This window comes from Neodiprion fabricii, chromosome 4, assembly GCF_021155785.1.
Source record: "Neodiprion fabricii isolate iyNeoFabr1 chromosome 4, iyNeoFabr1.1, whole genome shotgun sequence".
NCBI lineage: Eukaryota > Metazoa > Arthropoda > Insecta > Hymenoptera > Diprionidae > Neodiprion > Neodiprion fabricii.
The window spans coordinates 616020-638835 of NC_060242.1; the positions used below are offsets into that span (position 1 = coordinate 616020).

A 22816-nucleotide genomic window follows, 5' to 3' on the forward strand; every position below is an offset into this window, starting at 1 on the left:
TTTCAAACAACCCTAAAATCGCAAAATGACTTTTCCCAAAGATGCATCACTACAATAACGTTACAAACGTTAACCTGACAAAAAAAAAAAGAAAAGACGGACGGCAGCAGCGTGGTGGTTGTGCACGTTTTTACGTTAATCGTCGCTGCGTAAAGAGAAGCCGCTGCCGGTTCTCCGAACGATAGAAGAAAGAACTTGTGCTGTTTCAGGGTGTATAAAAAGTTCCTTTCGCTTCACATTTTTCCCTCCTAGCTCACTCTCACTCTCTCTCCCCTGCAGTATAGCACCAACTGTTTTATCCGAGGGGATTAATTTCCTAGGGCTTAGGTGAGCCGGCCATCCAGAGCCGCTGCGTTATACTTCTGCCTCTGCAGCGAGGGGTGGTGTACAGAGTTCGTTGATGGGCGGATGGGTAGATTGAGCGGGGGTGGAGTAGGATGGCGTAATCCGCGAGCACGAGGAGAGCGAGAACCAGCTCTAAACTCTGAAGAGGGAAATTGAGGAAATTGGAGCGAAGACCGAGAGGCCCAAGGGAAAACCGCGACGCGTTCCTCGAGTTCGGCATCCGCCATCCGGGGTGCGCAGGCCGAACTGTGTGTACGTGTATACGCGTATACGCGATAATACGTCTGTTGCGTACCAACGCGTACCGCACACGTCGTCGTCTTCGTGCAATTTACACACCTAATCGACAAGTCCGCGCGACGCGGTAATACGAAAGAGAGAGGGTGAGAGAAAAATGGAGAGTCGCGCAATCGTCCGGTTGACCAATTACACTTCCTCCACCTATGAGCCGGAGAATTAAACGCGCCCCTGCCGCGTCATTTTCCAACCCCCTTATACGTGTAGGTATACGTAGGCATGGTATTACGGGCAGACCCTGCACCACCCCTGCATGCACCTTTATTATACACCCCTGAGAAAACCCCATCGCGTATTACACCGCCGCAACGCGCATTATATTATTTCTCGCACTTGTGCGTATATACATATATTTACGTATAACCTGTGCACCTGTATAATGCCCATTTCCTGCATTCGATATTATTGTACATTCCAGATGTAACATTATCACGGATTGAATTTGAATTTCGTCCAAGAGTTGATAATAATGAATATCTATAATGACAGAACGTATGCGTAACTCCGGAGAGATAAACTGGAAATTTGGCAGTCGATTCGAACAGAAGTTACAATAAAGAAGAATTTGTTAGAAAACAACAACAACAACAACAACAATAATAATAATAATAATAATAATGATGATTTTCTTACATTATTCCCACAGACATTTTCGACATTACGCTCTTGCCACAATGGTTGAAATGTTTCACAGCTACATCGAGCCGGTAATACGGCATTTACATTATACCTACACGAACACCCTAAGGAGTTGCGCATGCAGCGATTAATACTTCTACATCCGTACCGAGGACTTTACTCAACATCATAACCGGCGAGCTGCCGCAGATCGTCAAAGAGAGAGAAAGTCCTTTTTGCGTAATTTCTACACGCGAATTATTCCAAGATGCACATCACTGTTATTATATCTACTTATTATACAATATACTATATGCACAATGTAGAGGTGTGTAATACACTTTCGAACGTTGTGACGTATCATTTTTACTACACGTAGTTCAACCTTTCACCGCTGTAGTTAATATCGATGGTTATATGATTTTAATTACCTTTTTCTTTCTCTCTCTCTCTGTCTTCGCGATTAAATTCTTATCCAAACGTTTACCCATTTTCGCGTTCATGATTTTAAGCACGGTACCGTAGCGGAAGCTGCTCACCTGTATGACCGATTACGTATTATTGAACTCTAAATAATACCAGATGTGTACATGGAATTGAAATTCATGTACGAAATGATCTGTTGCGGCGGTGGCATCGATTCGAGGAGGAAATTCTCGGGCGCAAATATTTGCGCGATGTAAATAAAATAGGTTATGTAGACACGGTGACGGTCGCCTGCGGAGTTCCCGCAAGTACGTACGTGAAACCGTGCTCTTCACTTCGCTTCCAAGTTTTCTTGGTTTTTTTTTTTTTTTTTCTCTCACAGCTGCTGCTTTGTCGTAAAATTACTCGAAACGTAAGAACTCTTTTACGCTAAACCAAATACAGGAATCGTATTGTGTAAATAAATAAGGTGTGTAATGAATGAGCCTGTTGTAAATATGTTGATATTCTTTTTTTCGTACAAACAATTGCGAGAGATTCCATCTTTTAAACGATATGTACGATCATTCTTATTAACATTACACTCGTGCATTAGGTATAATAATAATTATACGCATGCTGCGTTGAAAATATATATATGTATACATCGCCTGGAATTATATTGGCAACGTATATTGATGGCAGTAATGAAATTTCATTAGTGGAACACAGCCGACGCGATACGTTTTTTATTTGATTTTATTTGATTTTATTTGATTTTTTTTCACATTCCATTCTCCGTACGATATCTGCTATATTTTTCATTCAAATTTTAACAATCACACGATTCCTGCACTGATTGTTATTCTTTCAATTTCATTTATGCAAATTTGATTATAGACGTACCGCGGGTCGTAGGTACAATATCAACGAGATTTCTCCCAATTGTTGAATCATTTACTGATTGATACTGCAGCGCTGAAGGTGAAAATTCGATCATCATCAGAATAGACAGGAAGCAATGCATGTGCAATTATCCATGTAACGTACATACATATAGTCGTGAGAAATTTAATTAATACTACAACAATGAGATCAATTATTATTTCACGCGATTATAACTTCCGCGTCGGGCAGGTTCATTATAATGTAGGTATACGATACTTTGATGAATATTTTTCTTTGCGCGTGGATATGTAAAACATTGGGGAAGAGAATAAAAAAAAAAAAAAAAGAAACTCATCGCATCGGAATCCGGTGCGCGTCGCTTCGTGCGTATCAAGGTGAAAGAAAGAAATGCCGTACACACGAGTCATTGATGTGTAACTTTGTGTTTTTTTCACTTATTTTTTTCTTCTTATCATTTCAATCGAAACGAAATACACGAAGTTTCACGATAATGCAGAGAGAGGAGTGATTATTCGTCAGAAATCGAACGTGAAATGAGAAAGTGAAGAGAAAGAGGAAGGAGAAAAAGAAACCGAATACAAAAACGATCGAACAGGAATTCAACAACATGAAAAGGAAACAGAATCTTCCTACAGTGTAGAAAAAATATGTAATATCGCTAGCATCAAAATATTTCATTAAATTATACACGTATGTGTACATTCGTACATGCACGTGTATAAAAAATAATATAAATATAAGAAAAAAAAAAAAAAAAAGAACTTGGCGCACACCTGTATCGAGGACACTGATCTAAACAGAAAATTGTATCGTTGAATTATTCAAGAGGCTATTAAGTGTTTCGTAATGCGAGCCAGGGAGCTCGATTCAACCACGCTTGCTTGCTTCGACGGTAAAGACGACGACGGCCTATTCGATCCTAGAGAAAGAACTTCGCGTTCTGCGATGCGCCTAGCTCCTCTATCCATCTACCTACGATCTGTTCACCTATTTGCACAATATACCTACACCTCGTTATTGAGAATCTGATTTCGCAAAAACAGAAGAGAGGACAGAGAACAGACACGTGTTAGAAAGACTTAATGTCACGCCGTATTATATGAATGTGAAAATTGATTTATAACGAGCTTGAAGTTGGTTACGTTACTGTAACGACGCAGGTTTAGGAAAAATCGTTACTTTGCACCTTTTATTAGGAATGTCTGCAACTTAGCGAACCATGATAAACAATACATATACTCTTATTTTCGAAAGCCAACTATTTCAAACAAAAAGTCATTCTAAAATTCGGTACTTCTTTTTTCTACACTATTACAGTGTACAATCTTGATTTTCGTTTTGTATGCGATTTTTTCGAGATATACCGCACGTCATATATTCTCACATTGCCTGAAAAACGCTAATTTTGAAAAGATTAAAAAGTAAACAATTTCTGAAACATGTCGAAAATATCTGAAAATCGTCCGAAAAGTTTGACTTTATTCACATAAAGGCATTTCGAGTCAATGTTTTCATTTTAAAGTGAACGAGTTAACGTCACTAACTTCAGTCTCATGATCGATTTACTGAACAGAGCAATGATCGCGATGAAATTGCAGAGAGAAGGTCGAGCGCGATCTATCGTTGAACGAATTCGCGAATATATTGTTGTGATAAAGAAGAAAAGCGAGGCAAGAGGGGAAAAGATAGTGGCCGAATTTCCGCTCCTTTATATATATATATATATATGTGTGTGTGTGTGTGTGTGCTTATAACGTCGGCGTCGGCGGGGTCGACGCGACGGGTGGAGGAAATACGACGGCGTCGCTCCTAAATCCAGATTGACCCATTGATCCAGTTTGACAAAGTAAGAAAAATAGATAGCTCTGTATAGTTGCGAGTATTCAGCTGCTGCAGCTGCTCTATTGCGTGAGGAACGAGGAGATGAAAATAATAAAACGTGAAATTACGGACACAAGCAGGGAAGTGCAAAACAAAAACCCGCGTGACGTGATATATATAGTAATAACTAAATAACAATCATTGAATGTGTAGTAAAATCGGTGACCCTGCATTCTTAATCCAAACCACATCCAACCCTTCGATTTCTCGACGACGACTGTAAAATCGGTATTGAAACAAATTAATAATGATATAAAAATATAATTCATCAATTTCGAAGGTTGTCGAGAACGAGAACCGCTTATATAACAATATGTAATATACTCGATGTACGTTATGCGGAACGCCGATATTGTACAGTTTTTAATGACAGTGACGAGTTGAATCTATTTTTGATGTTACATTTTAAGTGGTGGCTGCTGATTTCCGGTCCGCTTAAACGCCACGTGGCGACTCGGACGGAAACTCACCCCGGTGAGTTTAATATTCCGGTTGTCTCGTGGGCGGATACTTCGAAAGAAAAGATTGCTTTTGAATTTTGAAACTCGATTCAATTGCTTCCGTGCGTCGTGTGATTGAAGTTAGTATCGTTACTTGTAACGGTGAAATTTTTGGAAAAAATCGTCATCACGCGCCATTAGAATTGTTCCGAGATTTAGCAAACCATACCGAATGAAGCATGCCCATATTTTTCAAAAGGCAAAGTCGTTAAAAGTCATTCTAAAATTTCAAAATAATCAATTTCTTCCTCATATTTCGTGACGTCAACGCTACTTACTTCAGGGTGGCCACAAATTTTTAGGAAAAAAATTCCATAACATTTCCAGGTTCTCCGGAACTTAACCCTCAAGTCACTAAAACCCGAATCGTTCGGCTTATTAACTTTATATTCGTTTCAAGTTGAATTGAAAGAATTGAAGAAAAATATAACGCAGAAGAAAATCATTTTGCGCAATTTTTTTTCTCGACGAAAAAAAGTAAACTTGTTACCTCAAAAAATCATTTCTAATTCACATGATAGAAGAACCGATACTTTCAGTTTGTTCCATGACCAAATTAAAAATCTTATATTTCGTATAATTCGACATTGCACAAGACGCGAGCAGCAACAGAGTGATAAGTACAAAGGACATTGTGTCGCTGCGGCACGCGGCTTGACACGCAGTGCCAACACATGCATACACGACAGGTATTTTGCAACGTTTATTACATGCACATAGTGTGACGTATGCCAAAGTACATAGTACTTTGTATCCCTATCGCAGGATAGAACGGTGTTAAGGAACTCGCGCCCGACCATTTGGCACGCGACGATTTATTGTAAATCTCGTTCGTCGTCGAAATATATACGAGTGGTCCGATTTGCGGGGATAAAAACCGGAAGGGCGGTATATTTTCGGGAGGTCATGTACGATACTACGCCGCCGTTATATATCGAAGTACGAATGTGCGGGGAGAATGAAATTAAACGTCCGCGCGCGGCGCGCGCAGCAGCAGCAGCGGAAAAAGCATTCGCCAGGGAATTTTACTTTTTTTTCCATGTATTTTTTTTTATTTTTCATCGTTTCGTTTTTTACCGCTGCTTCCCAGCGCGCGAGTATTTTATTCGCACGAGATTTTCGCGCTGTACATATTATATATGCAGAGTCGGTGGCTTTGGCGAATGGCCAGACGACACCTCTCTTTCTCTCTTTCTATACGCGCACGCTAGATTTCACGACTAAAAAGGATTATAAATTTATGCCAAACTTTGCGGGCTTATATTTCATCAATATACACATGTATGTATGTAGGTATGCTGTACGCACATCGGGCGTCTCGAAAGAAAACGCCGATACGTACAACGTGCGTGTGCGATTATCTCGGCAATGTATCACATCTTTCCTTTTGGCGAGGTAATTGTATAGGTATAAATGATTTTATATTATAAGCTTGTAGGTATAGGAACGAGGTGTACATATATATATATATATATATATATATATATATATATATGACACATACGCGTATACTTGAGAGAGAGAGAGAGAGAGAGAGAGAGAGAGAGAGAGAAAAAAGAAACCAAGCATAAATGTAAATAAAGCAAGTAAAACTACCCTCGGATGCGCAGTGCATGCTGAAAGCTGCAAGCATTCCGCTGCTGCTGCACGCTGTAATACGTACCGAGTAGTATTTGTGTGCGTACACACACATATATATATATATAATTCAGCCAACGGATTTTAATTGCAATTAGGGCACGTATACGCGCAGACAGGCTGCAACTGCCTGTTACTCAGGAGCTTAAGCTGCAGCAGCGATGGAGGAATAAAAAAAAAAAAAAGTATATAATATAAGGTGCTTATACCTACGTATAACTCTTCGACGCGAATCATTTTAAAAATAACTATAAGTTACAACGTGGCGAAGCTGGAAAATATCATCATTTGCCTCACGGCCGCGAGATCGGGTCAAAATTTTGCATATATAATTTAGAATCTACATAATATTTGCATAAGTGCAACGGTTAAGCTGTACAATTTGTTTAAAACGAGAAAAGAAACAAAATCCGGTTTCTAAATTTTTACACGAAAACCAACAGCAATGATCGCGATAATAATTTGATTATTTTTATTTTTTACCGTCGCGATGATACAGCGTGTACATATATATATATAATATTATATATACAATACCACGTATGAGGTACATACGAGAGATTTTGACTCGAGATAAAAAACGTACGAGATCTGTTGTTGAGCCGTAAATTGAAACCGCGGGGTACTGCTGCCCGAGTCAAGTCACTCATTGATGCGAGAGAGAATGTGCGATAAATACTATCGTAAATACGTCACGCGTGCGTACATATATATTCGTACACACGTATGCGCGTATAATTATACGAGAGGAAACGAGAATACCAGATCAGCGTCGAAGCTTGCGGAAGTCAGGCAGAGAGGGAGAGGGAGAGGGAGAGGGAGAGGGAGAGAGTAGGTAGGTATTATATATGATTCGGAGCAGCTGGTGTGCTGGGATAATTCAAACAGACTTTCAGCGTATTTAATCATCAATGCGGGAGTTGACCGCATCGGAAGTCCCTTGACGTTGACGTCCGGTATTGATTGACGAAATTAGATAATATAATTAATAATTTGGGCGAAAGGGGCGTCGCGTCGGAAGAAATTGGATGCGGACTACGCGCCGTGTGACTGAGGGATTTGGAATATAAAACATGGGGGAGTCTGGGGAAGGTAAACAAATACGACAGGACAGGTATGATACGATTCAATGCGTCGCATACCTACATGACGCGCTTCGGGCACTACGAGGCGATGTGCGAAATAGAGAAAAAGAAGAGGGAGGAAGGAGACAAATGCCGAGCTTACAGACAATTACGCGGATGACACAGTTTTCGTAAAAATAGCACCGGCTATTTCTGGACCTCCGCATAGAATCTAGATAGAATAGCGCTACCGCCACGGTAGCGTATAGTACGTGTGTCGCGTAGGGAGAGAGTGCTTTGCCTATCTATATATCTATCCATCTATCCGCATAGATAGATCCATGCACGTATCGCAGTTTATAACCGAGCTGCGCGCTGCGGAACAAGACGAAGGCATGCCTGCTTATAACCACCTACCACCAACCCCTCGTCCCGCTGTCTCAAACTCCTCGAGCTACTCTATAACGTAAGTTTCTGTGTATGTATAGGTTGTACGTATTCATAAATATGCTCTCGCGTCTTCATTTAGAACCTCATTTTTCCATCTCCAGTGTTTTTTCTTCCTCACCTTTCTCTTCTCATTTATTATCTTACTTTCTTTCACTTCGCTACTCATAGATAGTTATGTGGTACACTCGTAGCGTGTGTACATTTTCGCAATGTGAGTAGACAAAGATTTCATACAACGTGGACTGTGTGATAAATCACAACTTTTAACGGCTAAGTCAAAAGTGATTTATGCCAATGAATCGAAGGATAAATCAAATTATAATCGTACGAAGGTACCTATATATGTGGGTATGAAAAGATTGCCAAGTAAGCAAAGAAATATCGATTTTAAGATGGCGTAACGGTGAACACGAAATCACAGCGTTGAACGTAAAAAACGAAAGAAAAAAAAAAACATTTCATGTTTTTGGAACATCGATTGCGGCGCATAAATGGCTCCTTTTCCGTGCCCGTTGATGAAAAAGAAAGAGAACTCTGCTCTACCGCTATGTAACAAGTAATTATCAATTATTATATTAGACCTTGCGCAACGGTGGAATAATAATTAACCAAATCACCTCGAGCAAAATGATGGCTAGGCAGCAAGCATGCGAGGAGGAGGAAGAGGAGGAGGAAAGCAAGAAGAAGAAGAAGAAGACGGTTGAATTTAACGAGATTGAAGTTAGTAACGTTATCCTAACGAAACATCGTGAAAAAATCACCATCTTCTTATTTTAACAATGATACCGAACGAACCAAGATTGCGAAATATGAGTACGTTTTGTTTCATCACGGTTTACCGAATTTAAAACAGTTTCAAAATGGCGAAATAACCAAGATTTTTCCTCACTACGAATCGTTACGATAACGTTACCAACTTCAACACGATCGAATTTATTAGGCCTATCCGAATCGTCCGACAACGCGACGAGAGCTCGAGGCTAAAAAGCCGTGCAGCCCGAGAGTCGGTCGACAAAACGGTGAAAAAGAAACGGTCAGCGGTAGGTAGTCAATAGGTTGCGTTTCTCCTGCTTCCCCCGTTCTTCTCCTCTCTGTTTTTCAATTCGAGGGAACGGGGCAACGTGGAAGCAAGAAGACACCAACATCCCTGCCCTGCACCTGCCCGTGAGGCAATTCGGTCGGCCCTTTAAATATCCACGACGACGGTTAAATCCCTCTGTCAATGCATCCATCCCCCCCTTCGCTGTGGCGGTGAGACCACGTGAATGAAACAGCAGTAGAGGCCCTTTAAATGCAACAGCTTATACCTGCCCCTGTCTCTCAGGATTTAATCTCATCGGTCGGAGCATCGCGTCAACAAACCGGTGCCGCTGTCAAAACTCGGAAAATTCTCGTTAGATAGATAAATATATGGACACACACACACACACACACACGCGCGCGAGCGCTCATGTTGTTTTTTATTTTTATTTTCTTGAGAAGATATGTTAAAGAGGATGAAAATTAATCGGAATCGTTCGCAGTTTCTAAACGTATGCAGTGTCTCGGGAGAACGGGAAACTCATCACGGGTCAGGTTTCTGTGACCTTTGACGTTTCGTTGCGTACTCGAGCTTGCAGAAACAACAATCGACACGCGTTGTTCCTGCCGAGTTGATGTAATATCCAGTTGAACGTAGAGGCGTAAGGTATTAAAAAAAAAAAAACAACAGCGACGAGAAAGAAAGATAAAGAAAAGTAGAGAGGTAAAGAGAGTGAGAGAGAGAGAGAAAGAATGAGAGTCAGAGATAGTAAACGTGAATTCCACTGACTTTGAAAACGTTTTGTCGGGTGAAAAATAGTGCGATTGAAAGGGAAAAAGTTGATATCGTGTTGTTGAAGCAACGACCACAAGGCGGCCGTATTTCGATGATCGTCGCCTGGTCTAAGAGTTTATTTACCGAACGACACCGTCGACGGTAACGCAGCTACCATTTTAGAACAAAACGTTTCTAATATCGCGTTTGCAAAACGCCAAATATCGTCCGGTGGGTGAACGACGGAAAGGTGAGGAGGGTAGCGTAACGACAGGCGAGAGAAAAAGAGAAAGATTGACAGAAAGGTGATACCTAGATAACAAAGCGTTCGTATGTTGTGTACTACTTACGACGGTTGGCCTCCAGGTTTGGTTAGGTCCCCTCCTGCACTTAAACGATCACACCTCGCACACAATAAAAATCAAAATCCCGCACGAAACAAACCACCGCGCACAGCATCCACATTCCACCATGGGAATCTGCGGGCCGCGAAACACATTTGAGATAAAGATAAATCCGCGGATGAAATGTAGTGCGCGTGTCGCGCGCGCTACACTCTCTCCTCCCTTCGGTTCGCTCGTACAATGTAGGTACTAGTTGTACATCTACGGTTTGTAAATATCGAATGGCGAGAGAATGGACGGGGAGGGGGTAGGGTGAAGGAGCCGCGACAACGTAGGGCTGATCGGTGGTCAGAGCTGTAAATAGGCGTAGTACGAACAGCCGGTTCAAATCCGCGCTCGTTGTTATTACCGCGACGTTAATAACGCGGTTCTCGGACGAGAGTGAGAGAGAGAGAGAGAAGAGACGGAGTGGGAGAGAGAGAGAGGGAGATAGTCGACGATGCGACGCAGCGTTTAATCGACGTAAAATGGGAAAGTAGGTAGGTATCCCCGCTGGTCGCGCGCGACTCGGAGAAGCGAAGCGACGGCGCGCAGTGGCGTAGCATTACATCTGGTACGATACGTACGAGAGCGCGGATAGAAAACCGAACGGCGCCGCACGCAGCCTTCGAGGCGGAGGCAGTTCTGGAAGTGACGTCACACGCAACCCAACATGGCCGACGTTAAACAACGTAAACATAGTCGCGAGTACGAGGGCACGGATGCTGGTGAGTTTGAAACAATTATTAACCGGTGTCGGGAAGGTAACTCGGTCGAGAACATCGTCATTCGACCTCGCGGATACTTGCGTGTCGCCGTAAACGTGTAAAAGCCGAGCGGGACCGCGAGGCGTAAGAAAATACCGAGCATAAAGTGGCTCCAGCTGTATTCTGCAACATCACTCCGCTGTTTTGTTGCCCCTCGTTTTTTTACCTCTCCCCTCCCCGCCCGCCCCCACCGCCTCCCCCCGTCTATCTCCACGCTTCGCGATCTCCGTCCACTTTAAAGATACGATATATTAACCTCGAAATTCGTCGACGAGTCGCTACTGCCGAAGAAGCGCCGAAGGTTATAACGTTCCTCCTGCTGCTCCTGTCAACTCTGCGTTTCCTGGCTTGTGAATACAGGTTAGCAGTCCCGATCTCCCGTCACTGATCGTTCGACGCCTTACTTCGTTGTATCGGCGGGTCTCGCTCGCCACTCAATCCCGTCATTTCTCCATCCTTTATATCCAGCTAACGAACCTTCTCTGTCATAATGGCATCGCTCCACGCAGATCGGGGTTTTGTAGGCTAAAATTCGCAAAGCACTTACGACGCATGACAGACGGCCCGGCGAGTGCTGCCACCTTCACGAATTAACACGGAACTAGGTTTTCCCGTGCGAGTTGACTGACGTAGGCGGTAATTTAGAATCATCTGTACGATATTATGCATGCAGTGCTTTTTTTCACCCGAGACTTCGACCACCAGCGTCAACCACTTTGCATTTCGTTTAATACACGTTTCGTCGTGACGATTTTGATTGAACGATCAGGCGCGTATCTTGGGTCAACGTCTGCAATGTTTCCCGCTGTGTTGAATGCTAATGTTCAAAAAAAATCCTGCCCCGTTAATATTCTATATTTTTGTTTCTACACTTGCGAATAGTTCAAAGTCCTTTGCGCAAACGATAGAATTTCATATATCAGAGTTCGATTAATCACTCAGGCTACTCGGATGTCGATGCAGTATCTCGCGCTTATTAAATTTTATCAACCCTCTTTAAACCAGCACCCCAGGCATTGACATTTTTTCCCTGTCGTTGCACGCTACTATTTCATCCGTTCATTTCTCCGCGGAATTAATTCTTCTCTCACCCTCCTTGCCTCCCTTGTTTCTCTCTCTCTCTCTCTCTCTCTTTCTTTTCCCCAGAGAAATCGTTCGCCCAATGCGAATTTTCCACTTTCCATTAATTCGTTCCGCAGCAATTAGGATATTTCGTAGCGGGCTTAGGCCGGGTGGAAGTATAAGACTGACTTGAAAGGGACGACGACGAGAAAACGGGTATTCGTTCGGAGGCAGCAGCGGCACCTCGACTCGTTCCAATTCCTCAAATTACTCCGTAAATATTAAAGAGAGAAATTATTATTCCCCCCACTCCGGACCTCAGATATACGTACACACGGTTATACATGTAATCCGCAGCTCATTTTCCCGAAGTATAACAAAAGCGAATGTTTCGTCTTTCTCTCGCTACTTTACATTCTTGCCGGTCATTCGTCGAGGCGAGGCTTGACAACCGTACCTGTAAAGATTCTACGATAATTACTCTAATCGGGTGTCAATCGATGAGGGTACACGGCAAAAGGAACCGCGAATGGGTGAAACAGGTCACAGCGACGGAGGAAGGAGAAGCGCAAACTCGTTAGTGACGAAGTGTAACTACCTACACAAATTGTAGGATATATACGCGACGGTTAATTCTATATACGACGTGTGATCGCATACGTGCAAGATGCGGACGATAGATGAATCGCGTGACTAATCATCGGAGCGTCGTCGTAAGATTTCAAGGAAGAATCCTTGGAGAGAGATGAAGGCCATTAGCCGACGAGTTTCGGATAGAGATATTTTTAAACTTTTGTACTATTCAGAGTGTTGACGAATTTCTTCCGCCCCACCCCCCAAGTCAACTTTGAATAATTCGAAAACAATTGACTAATTTTTTAAAATTTTTACCACATCAACGAATTGCACTTCCTCCGAATAACTGTCTCAGAGTTCAGGTGAAAATCTGAAAAAATTGGGCAATTTTTTTTGAATTATTTGAAGTTGATTTGCGGGGTGGGGAGGAAATGATTCGTCTACATCCAAAACAAGGACCACCCTAGCGTACATGCTCGTAATTGTTAAAAGAAAAAAAATTTGGTTTAAAATTTTAAATCTAATTGTTGTAAACTCTTAGGAAAAGGGAGAAAATAATTTGAGGAAATAGAGGCAGGCACTCTGAATACGACCCGTTGCAGTTAACGCTGGATGTATACGCGAATACGAAGGCGTCGGGACGTTTATAAATATAGTTTCGCGGTTGTCAACGTTGATTGACAGATAGATGCGAAATGATGGATTGTAGAGGAGCGAGAAACAGGGGTAAAATCGTTTTGAAATTTTTTGTCAAGTGTAAAAATTTTTGGCCGCCACCAAGATCATGGCAGCGGGCCGAAATCCCGAACCGTGCCAAACCTATACAGCGAGTATTATTTCCGTCTCATCCGCCGAAATTCTCGAGTGTTCGGAACCTCGTCGGACGATCAGTGCAGAGAGACCGCGGGTTGGCAGTATAAGTTAAGTAGCGATTAATAAAGAGCCAGCAATAATTCTCAGCGTGAATCAAGCGCTCAATTGACACCGTAAAAATCCACTCGGCGAGCGCGAATGGTGGTCGGTCGTGTCGAGGGTTTTTGGTTCGGAAAATGCAGAGTGAAAGACGCGCCAAGCCGCGAGAATATCCGCGGGAGGGTCGGAGGAAGGTGAAGCCAAAGAGGGACGGAAGTTCCGGCCCAAAAACAGGAACGAGGAAAATGGAAGGGGTCGATGAGGGGCGCGGGAGAAAATCCTTCCCCGTTCAGGAACCGGGCATTGCTGGTACATATAATGCATGCGTATATATGTATATTAGGCCGGTTTTTTAAAAAACTATTCTCTTTCCTCTTACGCACCCTTCGAAAAGATAGTTTTTAGCCTGACACGAAGCCTCGCGAAATCGGAACTCGGTAGGCAAATTCTAAAAGGTGACTCGTCCAAAATTTGAATTTTTCAAACACTCTAACCGAAATATCTCGAAAACTCAACAAGTTGGGAAACTGTTTTTGGTTTCATTTTGTAGATAGTCAAATTTTCTATAAAAACAAAAAGGTCGATGTGTATATTACCGCGGTGTATCGCGATTAATGTTTTAATTCATTCAGCTTGTCTCATCGAATGCACGGAAATCGTTTGCGGCGGAAATTGACTAACGCAGCCGCTTGTAAATTTATCTATCAATACCTTCTGTCCGAATGTTAACTCATTGTACAATACGGCTAATCACCGAGTCACTCTCTGCTGCGAATATACATATGCATATCCGCAATATACATATATGTATTATTTGCTGACCATGCCCCCGGTGTTACACATGCAGACACTTGTCACGCTTTTCCCTCGCGACGCTGTTAAATTTCTCTCAGCTACACCGAGGGCGATTCGCATAATGTACAAAGCGAAAGAAACGCACAAATGACGGAGAAGAAAGACGAAAAATTAATACCCGGCAAAAGCAAGAGGGAAAGCTAGCTATGCGATATCAATATAAATATAATATTCTCTAGTTACCCCGCAGTTATTTTATACGCTCATTGTCAGCCATAATCTATTATACGTCAGCGCTGCGTAGCGTTTACATTTCTCGCGGCGTTGATTCCAATTTACCCGCGAGGTTGCTTTCGCTTTCCCTGCATTATATAGAGATCGGTTGCTGGGTATTCGATTTAAAATATTCCCGCAATTGAATAACCAAAATTATACTGAAAATCATCCAAAATGTTGAATACCGATAGAGGAATGATCATTTTTTTTTTCTTTTAACACAACACTATAAACCGTTATCGCAAGTTGAAGTGCTGTTGTATCCTTCAACGTCCATCCGCTGACTACGTGTCGTTACGTTATACACGAACATCCGACTAACTATTATACGTGCAGGGCACCCACGTACACGTCAGTGTCAAATACACGTGAATTTTTGTCGGTATTAAAAAAACGCCGGAAATAACAAACGGAATAGATTTCGTTTCATGTATAACATATCCGTATCCTATGGATATCAAGAAGTATAACAACGGTGATCGAGATGTAAACTCCGGGGCGTGCTGCTGCCGTGATGTGGTATAATAAACGCGAAAACGAGAGACCGCGAGCCAGAATAGATTTTTTCTCGAAGAAAAATAAGAAAAGTCCGAGACGAATGAAATGTACATGTAGTTAGTTATACATACTGCTTTCAGCTGTGAAATCACCGATGACATCGCTCGACGAAAATGTCAACCGTATACTGCGAAGAAGCAGGGAGGCTCAAAAAGGTGGGGATCAATTCTTGTATTCTCGATCTTACTTTCTTCCATTCCATGGTGCTCCGCACCAGGCAGGACAAATCTGGAAATGTCAGGGAATTGATAAATGGACTGAGAGGACATTCAAGGAAAAGCAAGGGTTTTTTTTTTTTAAATTCTTGGGGACACATAAGTGCCGGTATAGCGGAACAGTTTTAGGAGAAGGAAAAAGCCATCCGTCGCTTTATTAAATGTGTTGTAAACAAATTTTCCGTTTAACCAGTGCAGTAAATTTAGTCGCGAAAAATTATCATTAACTTATAAAATTCTATTCGAATTTTTTAGTGACTGTCACAGTTCTATTTCAGTCTATTCCATTATACTTCGATTTCTTGGTCACAACTTCTTATAAGAAGGAGAAAAAGAGAGAGAGAGAGAGAGAGAAAGAATCTCCCAGCCCTGGAACATGTGTAATAGAAAAGTTTTTCACTTCCGTTCTGGAAAGTCATAATCGGCTCTGTGGGTTTAGGAAATTCGGGAGATCGAGAGAGGATAGAGAGGCTCTCGATGGAGGAACCGGAGGTTCGGGATGGACGGGAAGTGGGCAAACCCGTCCAGGTGGTACTTGCCCATCCTGACCATACTTTCGAGCTCGACGAAGACGCCCTGGAGGAGATCCTCGTCCAGGACGATATCAAGGACCGAAGCGTCGTCGTCGTTTCCGTTGCCGGAGCCTTTAGAAAGGGCAAGAGCTTCCTGCTCGACTTCTTCCTTCGCTACATGAACACCAGGGTCAGTAGTTGGGGAGAAACTAAAGAAGCTAAAGTTTGTAACGTTTAACGCGACGGTACACAGGGAAGAAAGTCATCGTTGTGGAATATTAGAACGACTTTCCAGTTAGGATTGGACATGAATACGTTTTGTTTGTCACGGCTGACTAAATTTCAGACATTTTCAACAAATGGTGCGAAGGTAACGATTTTGTCGAAACATGCATTCTCACAGTAACGTTACTAACTTCAACCTCGTAGAAAATCTGGATTTTCCAACACGCCCGTTCCGCATGATTGAACCATCATTTATGCTTTGTATATGTATATGTACCCCCATTTTGTGCAACGAACTGTTGGTACATAAACGCGAGTTACCTGCACCCTGCATTTGATTCGGGTAATTTCGGCCCGCGCAGGGGTAGCAGGTGTTTGTTTAAAGAGTTCGCAATTAACTGCCCCATTATTGCGAGGTGTATTCGAACTCGTTACACACGTCCACGTGTACCTGCACCCTCGCCACCGTCGCCAGATGCATACTCTCGTTCAATCTCGCATTTATAACGCGATAGGCGAGGGGACACGGTGAAATATTCCATTACACCGAAGAATCGCCGATCGATCATTCACCAGCATCAGTCGATTTTAGTCAACCGTTCGTCGTTCCAACGTGACTTTCACCTTTTTAGGTACCTTCGGTGCGATACCCAGTAATACAGTCATCGTTCAATTAATAAGGAAACCCGTTTCCGTTTCATGTTCCATCATTGATGTGGGAAATTTCTACGACGCTGCGATCTGCCTCCCCGCTTGATTACCGACAGTATAATCTAAATATTGAAACGGACTCGTGGCTGGGGGCGGACGAAGATCCCTTGGATGGTTTTTCGTGGAGGGGAGGATCCGAGCGCGATACTACGGGGATTTTAATGTGGTCGAAAGTGTTCAAGGGGACGCTTCCCAGCGGTGAGAAGGTTGCCATTATACTGATGGACACTCAGGGAGCGTTCGACAGTCAATCGACGGTCAGAGATTGCGCAACGGTATTCGCCTTGAGCACCATGCTGTCTTCGGTACAAATATACAATCTATCGCAAAATATCCAGGAGGATGATCTTCAGCATTTACAACTGTTCACCGAGTACGGTAGATTGGCTTTGGAAAAGTCAGGCAGCGTACCATTCCAGAGATTACAGTTCTTGGTGAGGGACTGGAGTTTCCCTTACGAGGCTGACTATGGGGCTGAAGGGGGCAAAAAGATACTCCAGAGAAGACTGGAGATATCGAGCAGGCAACATCCCGAGTTGCAGAGCTTGAGGAGACACATTAAATCCTGTTTCTCAGACATATCATGCTTCCTTATGCCTCATCCCGGACTAAAAGTTGCCACAAATCCAAATTTCGACGGTAGATTGGCGGAAATTGAATCTGAGTTTAAAGTTCAACTGAAGACGTTAGTGCCGATGCTACTTGCTCCGGAAAATTTAGTTACGAAAAAAATTGACGGTCAAGTCGTCAAAGCTAGAGACCTGTTAGAGTACTTCAAGAGTTACATTAAAATTTACAAAGGAGACGAGCTTCCCGAACCGAAGAGTATGCTTGTGGTAAGATTATTTTCCTAGTCTAGTATACCAGTTTAATTGTCTCGACGGTCCGGCGACTAGAAATGGAACTGTACAACGTCCACCGTTTTAGCGATAACTCAATAATTTTCAAACAGGCAACAGCTGAGGCGAACAACTTGTCCGCGGTAGCCGAGGCGAAAGATCTGTACTCGCAGATGATGGAAAATGTCTGCGGGGGTGCCAAACCATTTTTGGCAACAGCTCACCTAGAGTCGGAGCACCAAAGGTGCGTCGACAGAGCGCTCTATCAATTCTCGAATAAACGAAAAATGGGGGGCGACGAGTTCAGCCAAACTTACATGGAAAAATTACAAAAGGTAAACTCGATATCTGCGCATCGACAAAGGAACTCGTCTTTTATGCGGTTCTTCATTTCCCCACTCATTTTTCTGCAGGACATGGATGACGCGTTTCAACAATTCAAGGCGCACAACGAAAGTAAAAATATTTTCAAGGCGGCTCGAACACCGGCGGTGTTTTTCGCCATTGCCGTAACAATGTACATCCTTTCCGGAGTATTCGGCTTGGTTGGTCTCTACACCATTGCGAATATTTGTAATCTTGTTATGGGCATTGGACTCTTGACGCTGGTGCTGTGGGCCTACATCAGGTTCGTAGATCACAATTTGAAAATTTTGTCCTAGCGACTCTTACTGAGAAAGGGTTATCGAACCACGACGTTCGTATCTTGTTACAGATACAGTGGAGAGCTTCGAGAGCTCGGAACACAAATAGATGAATTAGCAAGTGCCATTTGGGAAAATGTAAGTAACAGTCGATCCTCGCTAAGTTTACCGTCTTCTCCAATCAAAACAAATTAATATCAATTGATAAAGTCATCGCTTGTAATCCAATATTAACAAGTGCAGCTGACACGTATGTATATACTTAAAGCACCAGAGGCAACAGTTGTCTCGCTTATTCATCGGAACGCTTACAAATTTTTATAACATATTTAACCATGAAATGAAACAATTCGACGGTCAGATCCTTGAATGAGAATTGCTAAAAATACTGCTAGTATCAGTGAAAGCTGATACTTGAATGACACACTCCTGTGTTTCGATTAACATGTGGCATTTTCTTGTTCCAACAGGCCTGGCTATGTCTACATCTTATTCACAGGTTGCGATACATAATCCTTTCCGTATTTTTTGTTTTTATATGCTCCATCCCTTCCGTCGCCCTCATTCGTAGTTATCTTCGCAAGCATCGCAAAGTCTGATCCCACGCTTCCTTTCTCATTCGCTATCTATTCAAAGTTTATGTCGCTCTCGAATGAAACTCTCGCCATTGATTTACAATGCTTTAAACGTAGGTTACGATGCTATTTATAACCCGTTTTTACTTATGTTTCGCAAATTTGTATAAATTATGTTTATCCTAGTCTTTTATGCCTGCATTTTCGTTGATGATTTATTATCGTATTATAATTATTTATCCCCGACACTAACACGCGCGCCATCCTTTGAATGGAATCAACGATTAGGAAAGGTACAGTCTACTTGTTATGATCAAAGTTTAGAACGATGTATCCAATTATATGATGTAAAAAAAATAAGGATTGACGAAAATTAATTTTCAACGACGAAACGTGAACGGTCATGTACGAATGATGATATTTTTAATATTCTAGTTCATGAAACCGCTTTATCAACAGTTCGTGGAGAAGTCGGTGTCCGTAGCTGTCGCGCAGGCTGCTGAGATGGCTACAAATTCGACGTTAAGTGCCAACGGCAAGCCTAAAATATCGTAATTTCATTCCCTTAATTATGTTTCGCCCGGTAGGAAATATAAAAAAAGATAAATACACAAGGCATGAGAAGAAAAATATAAAGCTGCTAACGAAGCATACCGCAATAATGCAATCTCACAAAAGAAGAAGGAAAAAAAAAAACTTATTTTTGGCATGACTAAATTCAGATTCGATACAATTATTATCAAACACGCTGTGAAATTTTTAAAGGCTATATGTCACAGGAATAACATAGTGGCAATGAAGAGGTCAACCTATGATAGTTGTGAATGTATGTACAGTATACTCTGATAGTTAATCAATGTCAGATTGTTAAAATTATGGTTATTATTACAATCTATGATCATTGCTATTATATTGTTATAGAAATAAAATCTTGTACCAATAAGCAGTGCTATTATTGTAGGTTGGTCAAAGATGATTACTTTTCACTACTAAGCTACGTAGGATTAGTTTCCGTCATAGTACATTGCCGGTAGTAGACATAAAAGCCGAAGCATATTTGACCGTGCTACGAATAATATCTGGTTCATATGTTATTTTTGTTGCCTTTCGTAATACAAGTTTTGTGATATTTTTGCTATATCCGCAACTATAACCCCTTTTAAATTCATCTTTTTTTTTTTTTTTTTTTTGCTATTGTCTTTTAACTTTCTTCTAACTAGGTGCGAGAAATTCTTAATCGAATGAGTCGTAATTAATACTTCCACAAATAAAATTGAATTGACCCAAATGTTACAAAGCCTTGTCAAGATTCTGTGACTCTTGTTCAATAACACCCGAGTTCAAAAGTAGGTCATAAAAGTTTTTAATTGACAGATAACATCATTAGACTGTCTCTCTATCTCTCTCTCTATTTATATATTTATATACACATCTATACTCTGTTCCAAAATAATGTAGCATACTTTTTTGCTGGTGACTGTCTTGCCATGTATTTTACATACAATGCCTTGTGACGCTATTTTAGCATTGATTTTGATTACTTGTTTGTACATTGTTACGGTTTTTTGATTTTTTTTTACAGTTTTAATTATGTACGTACGTACGTACATGCAAATATTTGTATCGATTATTTACTCAACACGTGTAATCAGTATTTTTTAGTTCTCCATTCTTGCATGAGTTTTTAAAGAATTCCTTGGTATTCTTTATTTAAACGAGGAAACACCTTTGTACGACGAATGCTGTTTTTAACAACTTCGGGTACACAACGTTTTTATTAGAAAATAATTCTTAGTCAATAGAACAAAAGCTCAATAACAAGTGCTAACCGAATAAAGTAAACCGTTGGGAGGATGTTTATCAAACAATAGTAAAAATGATAAAGAATAAACTTTTTTAAACGGTGATGGCGCATACATTTTTTTTCTTAAATATATTACTCATGTGATTTTAATAGTTTCTTTGGTACTGCGTTAATTTATTAAAGGGAAGTTATTGTTTTGTAATTCCGTATTTGAAATTTCTAAGCCATTGGCCACAGTAACGATGACTTGCTTGATTACTTAACTGAAGGTGAACTTGTAGCGCGTTACAAAATTTAAGTAGTACCTTAAGGTTTATTTACAAAAATGCAGAGAAGACTCATTTGTCCGAACGTGTAAGTAATCGATAAGCAAGTCCTTAAGCAAGGTGCCATTATTTAAATTGAAAATATATATTGAACATCCACGGCTCGAAGGAAGTATGATTCAATCTTGAGTCATTGCTTTAATTTCCTACAAGAATAAATTAAATAATCTCTACTTAAATCATAGCCATAAAAGTCCGGGCACGAGATATCTCAAGAAAATATTTTCCTCTGTGCAGAGTCGAACTCTTGTCCCTTACTCTTGATTTACATACGACTGCTATAACTTGAATGTCTTATTTTGCGAACGAATGTGTCATGATTTTCCTAACTTTGAAGCACTTGCAATATTTTACTACAGCGATTGAATAAAATTATCTCTCAAAAGGGGGATGATTAGTGATTTTAAAAATATTCGCATGTCAAATCAGGAGTAAAATATTTATGCGAATTAAGTTACGTTCCAATTGTTTGTTATTATAGTAGAAATAAATGCGTATTTTTGTAATTATAACAGATGTGATTTAATAAAGGTGGAGCCTTACGGATTATGTACCGAAGCTTTGTTAACAGAAATCATCAGGGGATAACCGTGGTTGAATAAAATAAATTGTTTATATAAATGAAAAAAGTACTGATTATTATACTATAATTACAAATCAGTTATGTAATAGATTGTTTTTTTCCTTTATACACAAGTAACATACAATCTAGCGACGATGTCGCTCATTCGCGTACGTGAAACATTTTCTTCACCATATTGTCATACTTCTTCTGAGCTTCGTAAACTTTTCTCCTATAAATAATCAGTCTTTCTTTTGCAGCTTGATTTTTTGGCTGTAATCCGATGACTTTTTCCATGTCTGCCAAGGCTCGTTCGTAATCCCCTTGATTTTCCCGGGCTACAGCTAGTCTGTAGAGTGCTTTGACGTTGTTCTCGTCCCTCTGGAGCACCTTGTAGCAGAGGGAAACTGTATGCTCGAAGTTTTTCCGCGTCAAGTGACACTCCGCCATGTTGTTGTACAAGATCCTCCTAAGATGTTCTATGTCATTTCTGAGCGAATCTTCTATATCGCTTTCGGGGATTGGCTCCAAACTGATAAGGATCTTGCAAGCTTTGCTAAATTTCGAAAAAGCATCAACGATTCTCGAGGACTTATAAAGGCGCACCCCTGCTTCTTTGTAATACAACGCCACATCGTACTTCTCTTTTGCCGACCATTCCCAAATCGGTACGTGTACCTCACAGGCTAACAACTTTATCTTAAGCGATAGGCAAATAGTGTCGTCTAATTTCACTCTTACCAAACTCTGCTCCCCAGTGAACATCGTTTGAATCGCCCTCTCGACATATTCGTCTACCCTACAATCGGCATCCCCGACAGTTATTGTCAGTTCTTCTGATGACGATGGCTTAATGTAATTGCTGTGTAGAGTTTCGGGGTTATCGGACAACCCTGATGAGTTTACGTCTTCGATTCTAACACGGCATCTGGAACGTTCCGTAGGCTTCTTTGAAAATTTTCCAGGCACCAAAATATCTTTCTCAACGCTACTGCCCACCGACTCCCAAACTACCGTCATGACTGTATCTCACTTCTTCAACAGACTTTCTCAATATTATTCACGCGATTCTTGAAAAGCCAGAAAATTATCTCACAGTTTTCTTAACCTAAAAGCAACTCTTTGTCGTACAAAAGCTAACGAATTACTCAATTCTTCACTGTTACAATAAG

General features: G+C 41.3%; 3 protein-coding genes across 9 annotated transcripts in view; 1 reads left to right on the plus strand and 2 right to left on the minus strand.

Annotated features, from left to right (window-relative positions):
* Positions 1–10845, minus strand: part of LOC124180954 — a 176566-nt gene extending 165721 nt beyond the window's left edge. For 2 of the 4 annotated variants that reach the window (XM_046566950.1, XM_046566946.1), the window contains exon 1: positions 10253–10844. The gene's annotated coding sequence lies outside the window, so the exon portion shown is untranslated. Of the gene's footprint in view, positions 1–10252 lie in introns of all 4 variants that reach the window. The other 2 variants (XM_046566947.1, XM_046566951.1) reach the window with 2 other exon arrangements.
* Positions 10846–10857: 12 nt separating this feature from the next.
* Positions 10858–19716, plus strand: LOC124180955 (atlastin). 4 transcript variants are annotated; one of them, XR_006870347.1, is made up of 9 exons: positions 10858–11013; positions 15312–15386; positions 15886–16148; positions 16951–17730; positions 17847–18068; positions 18147–18361; positions 18449–18515; positions 18848–19245; positions 19388–19716. XR_006870347.1 is itself a non-coding variant. In XM_046566953.1 (8 exons), exons 1-8 carry the CDS (start codon positions 13740–13742, stop codon positions 19505–19507), a joined length of 1914 nt encoding a protein of 637 aa, XP_046422909.1. In that variant the 5' UTR covers positions 13651–13739; the 3' UTR covers positions 19508–19716. The 4 variants fall into 4 exon arrangements, 1 of the variants encoding a protein (XP_046422909.1); XR_006870346.1 differs by lacking the exon at positions 10858–11013 and adding an exon at positions 13651–13911; XR_006870348.1 differs by lacking the exon at positions 15312–15386 and having other exon boundaries at positions 10871–11013.
* Positions 19717–20534: 818 nt separating this feature from the next.
* On the minus strand, positions 20535–22664 carry LOC124180958 (FK506-binding protein-like). Its single transcript, XM_046566961.1, has one exon. The coding sequence runs from the start codon at positions 22662–22664 to the stop codon at positions 21807–21809; it is 858 nt and encodes a 285-aa protein (XP_046422917.1). The 3' UTR covers positions 20535–21806.
* Positions 22665–22816: the final 152 nt, after the last annotated feature.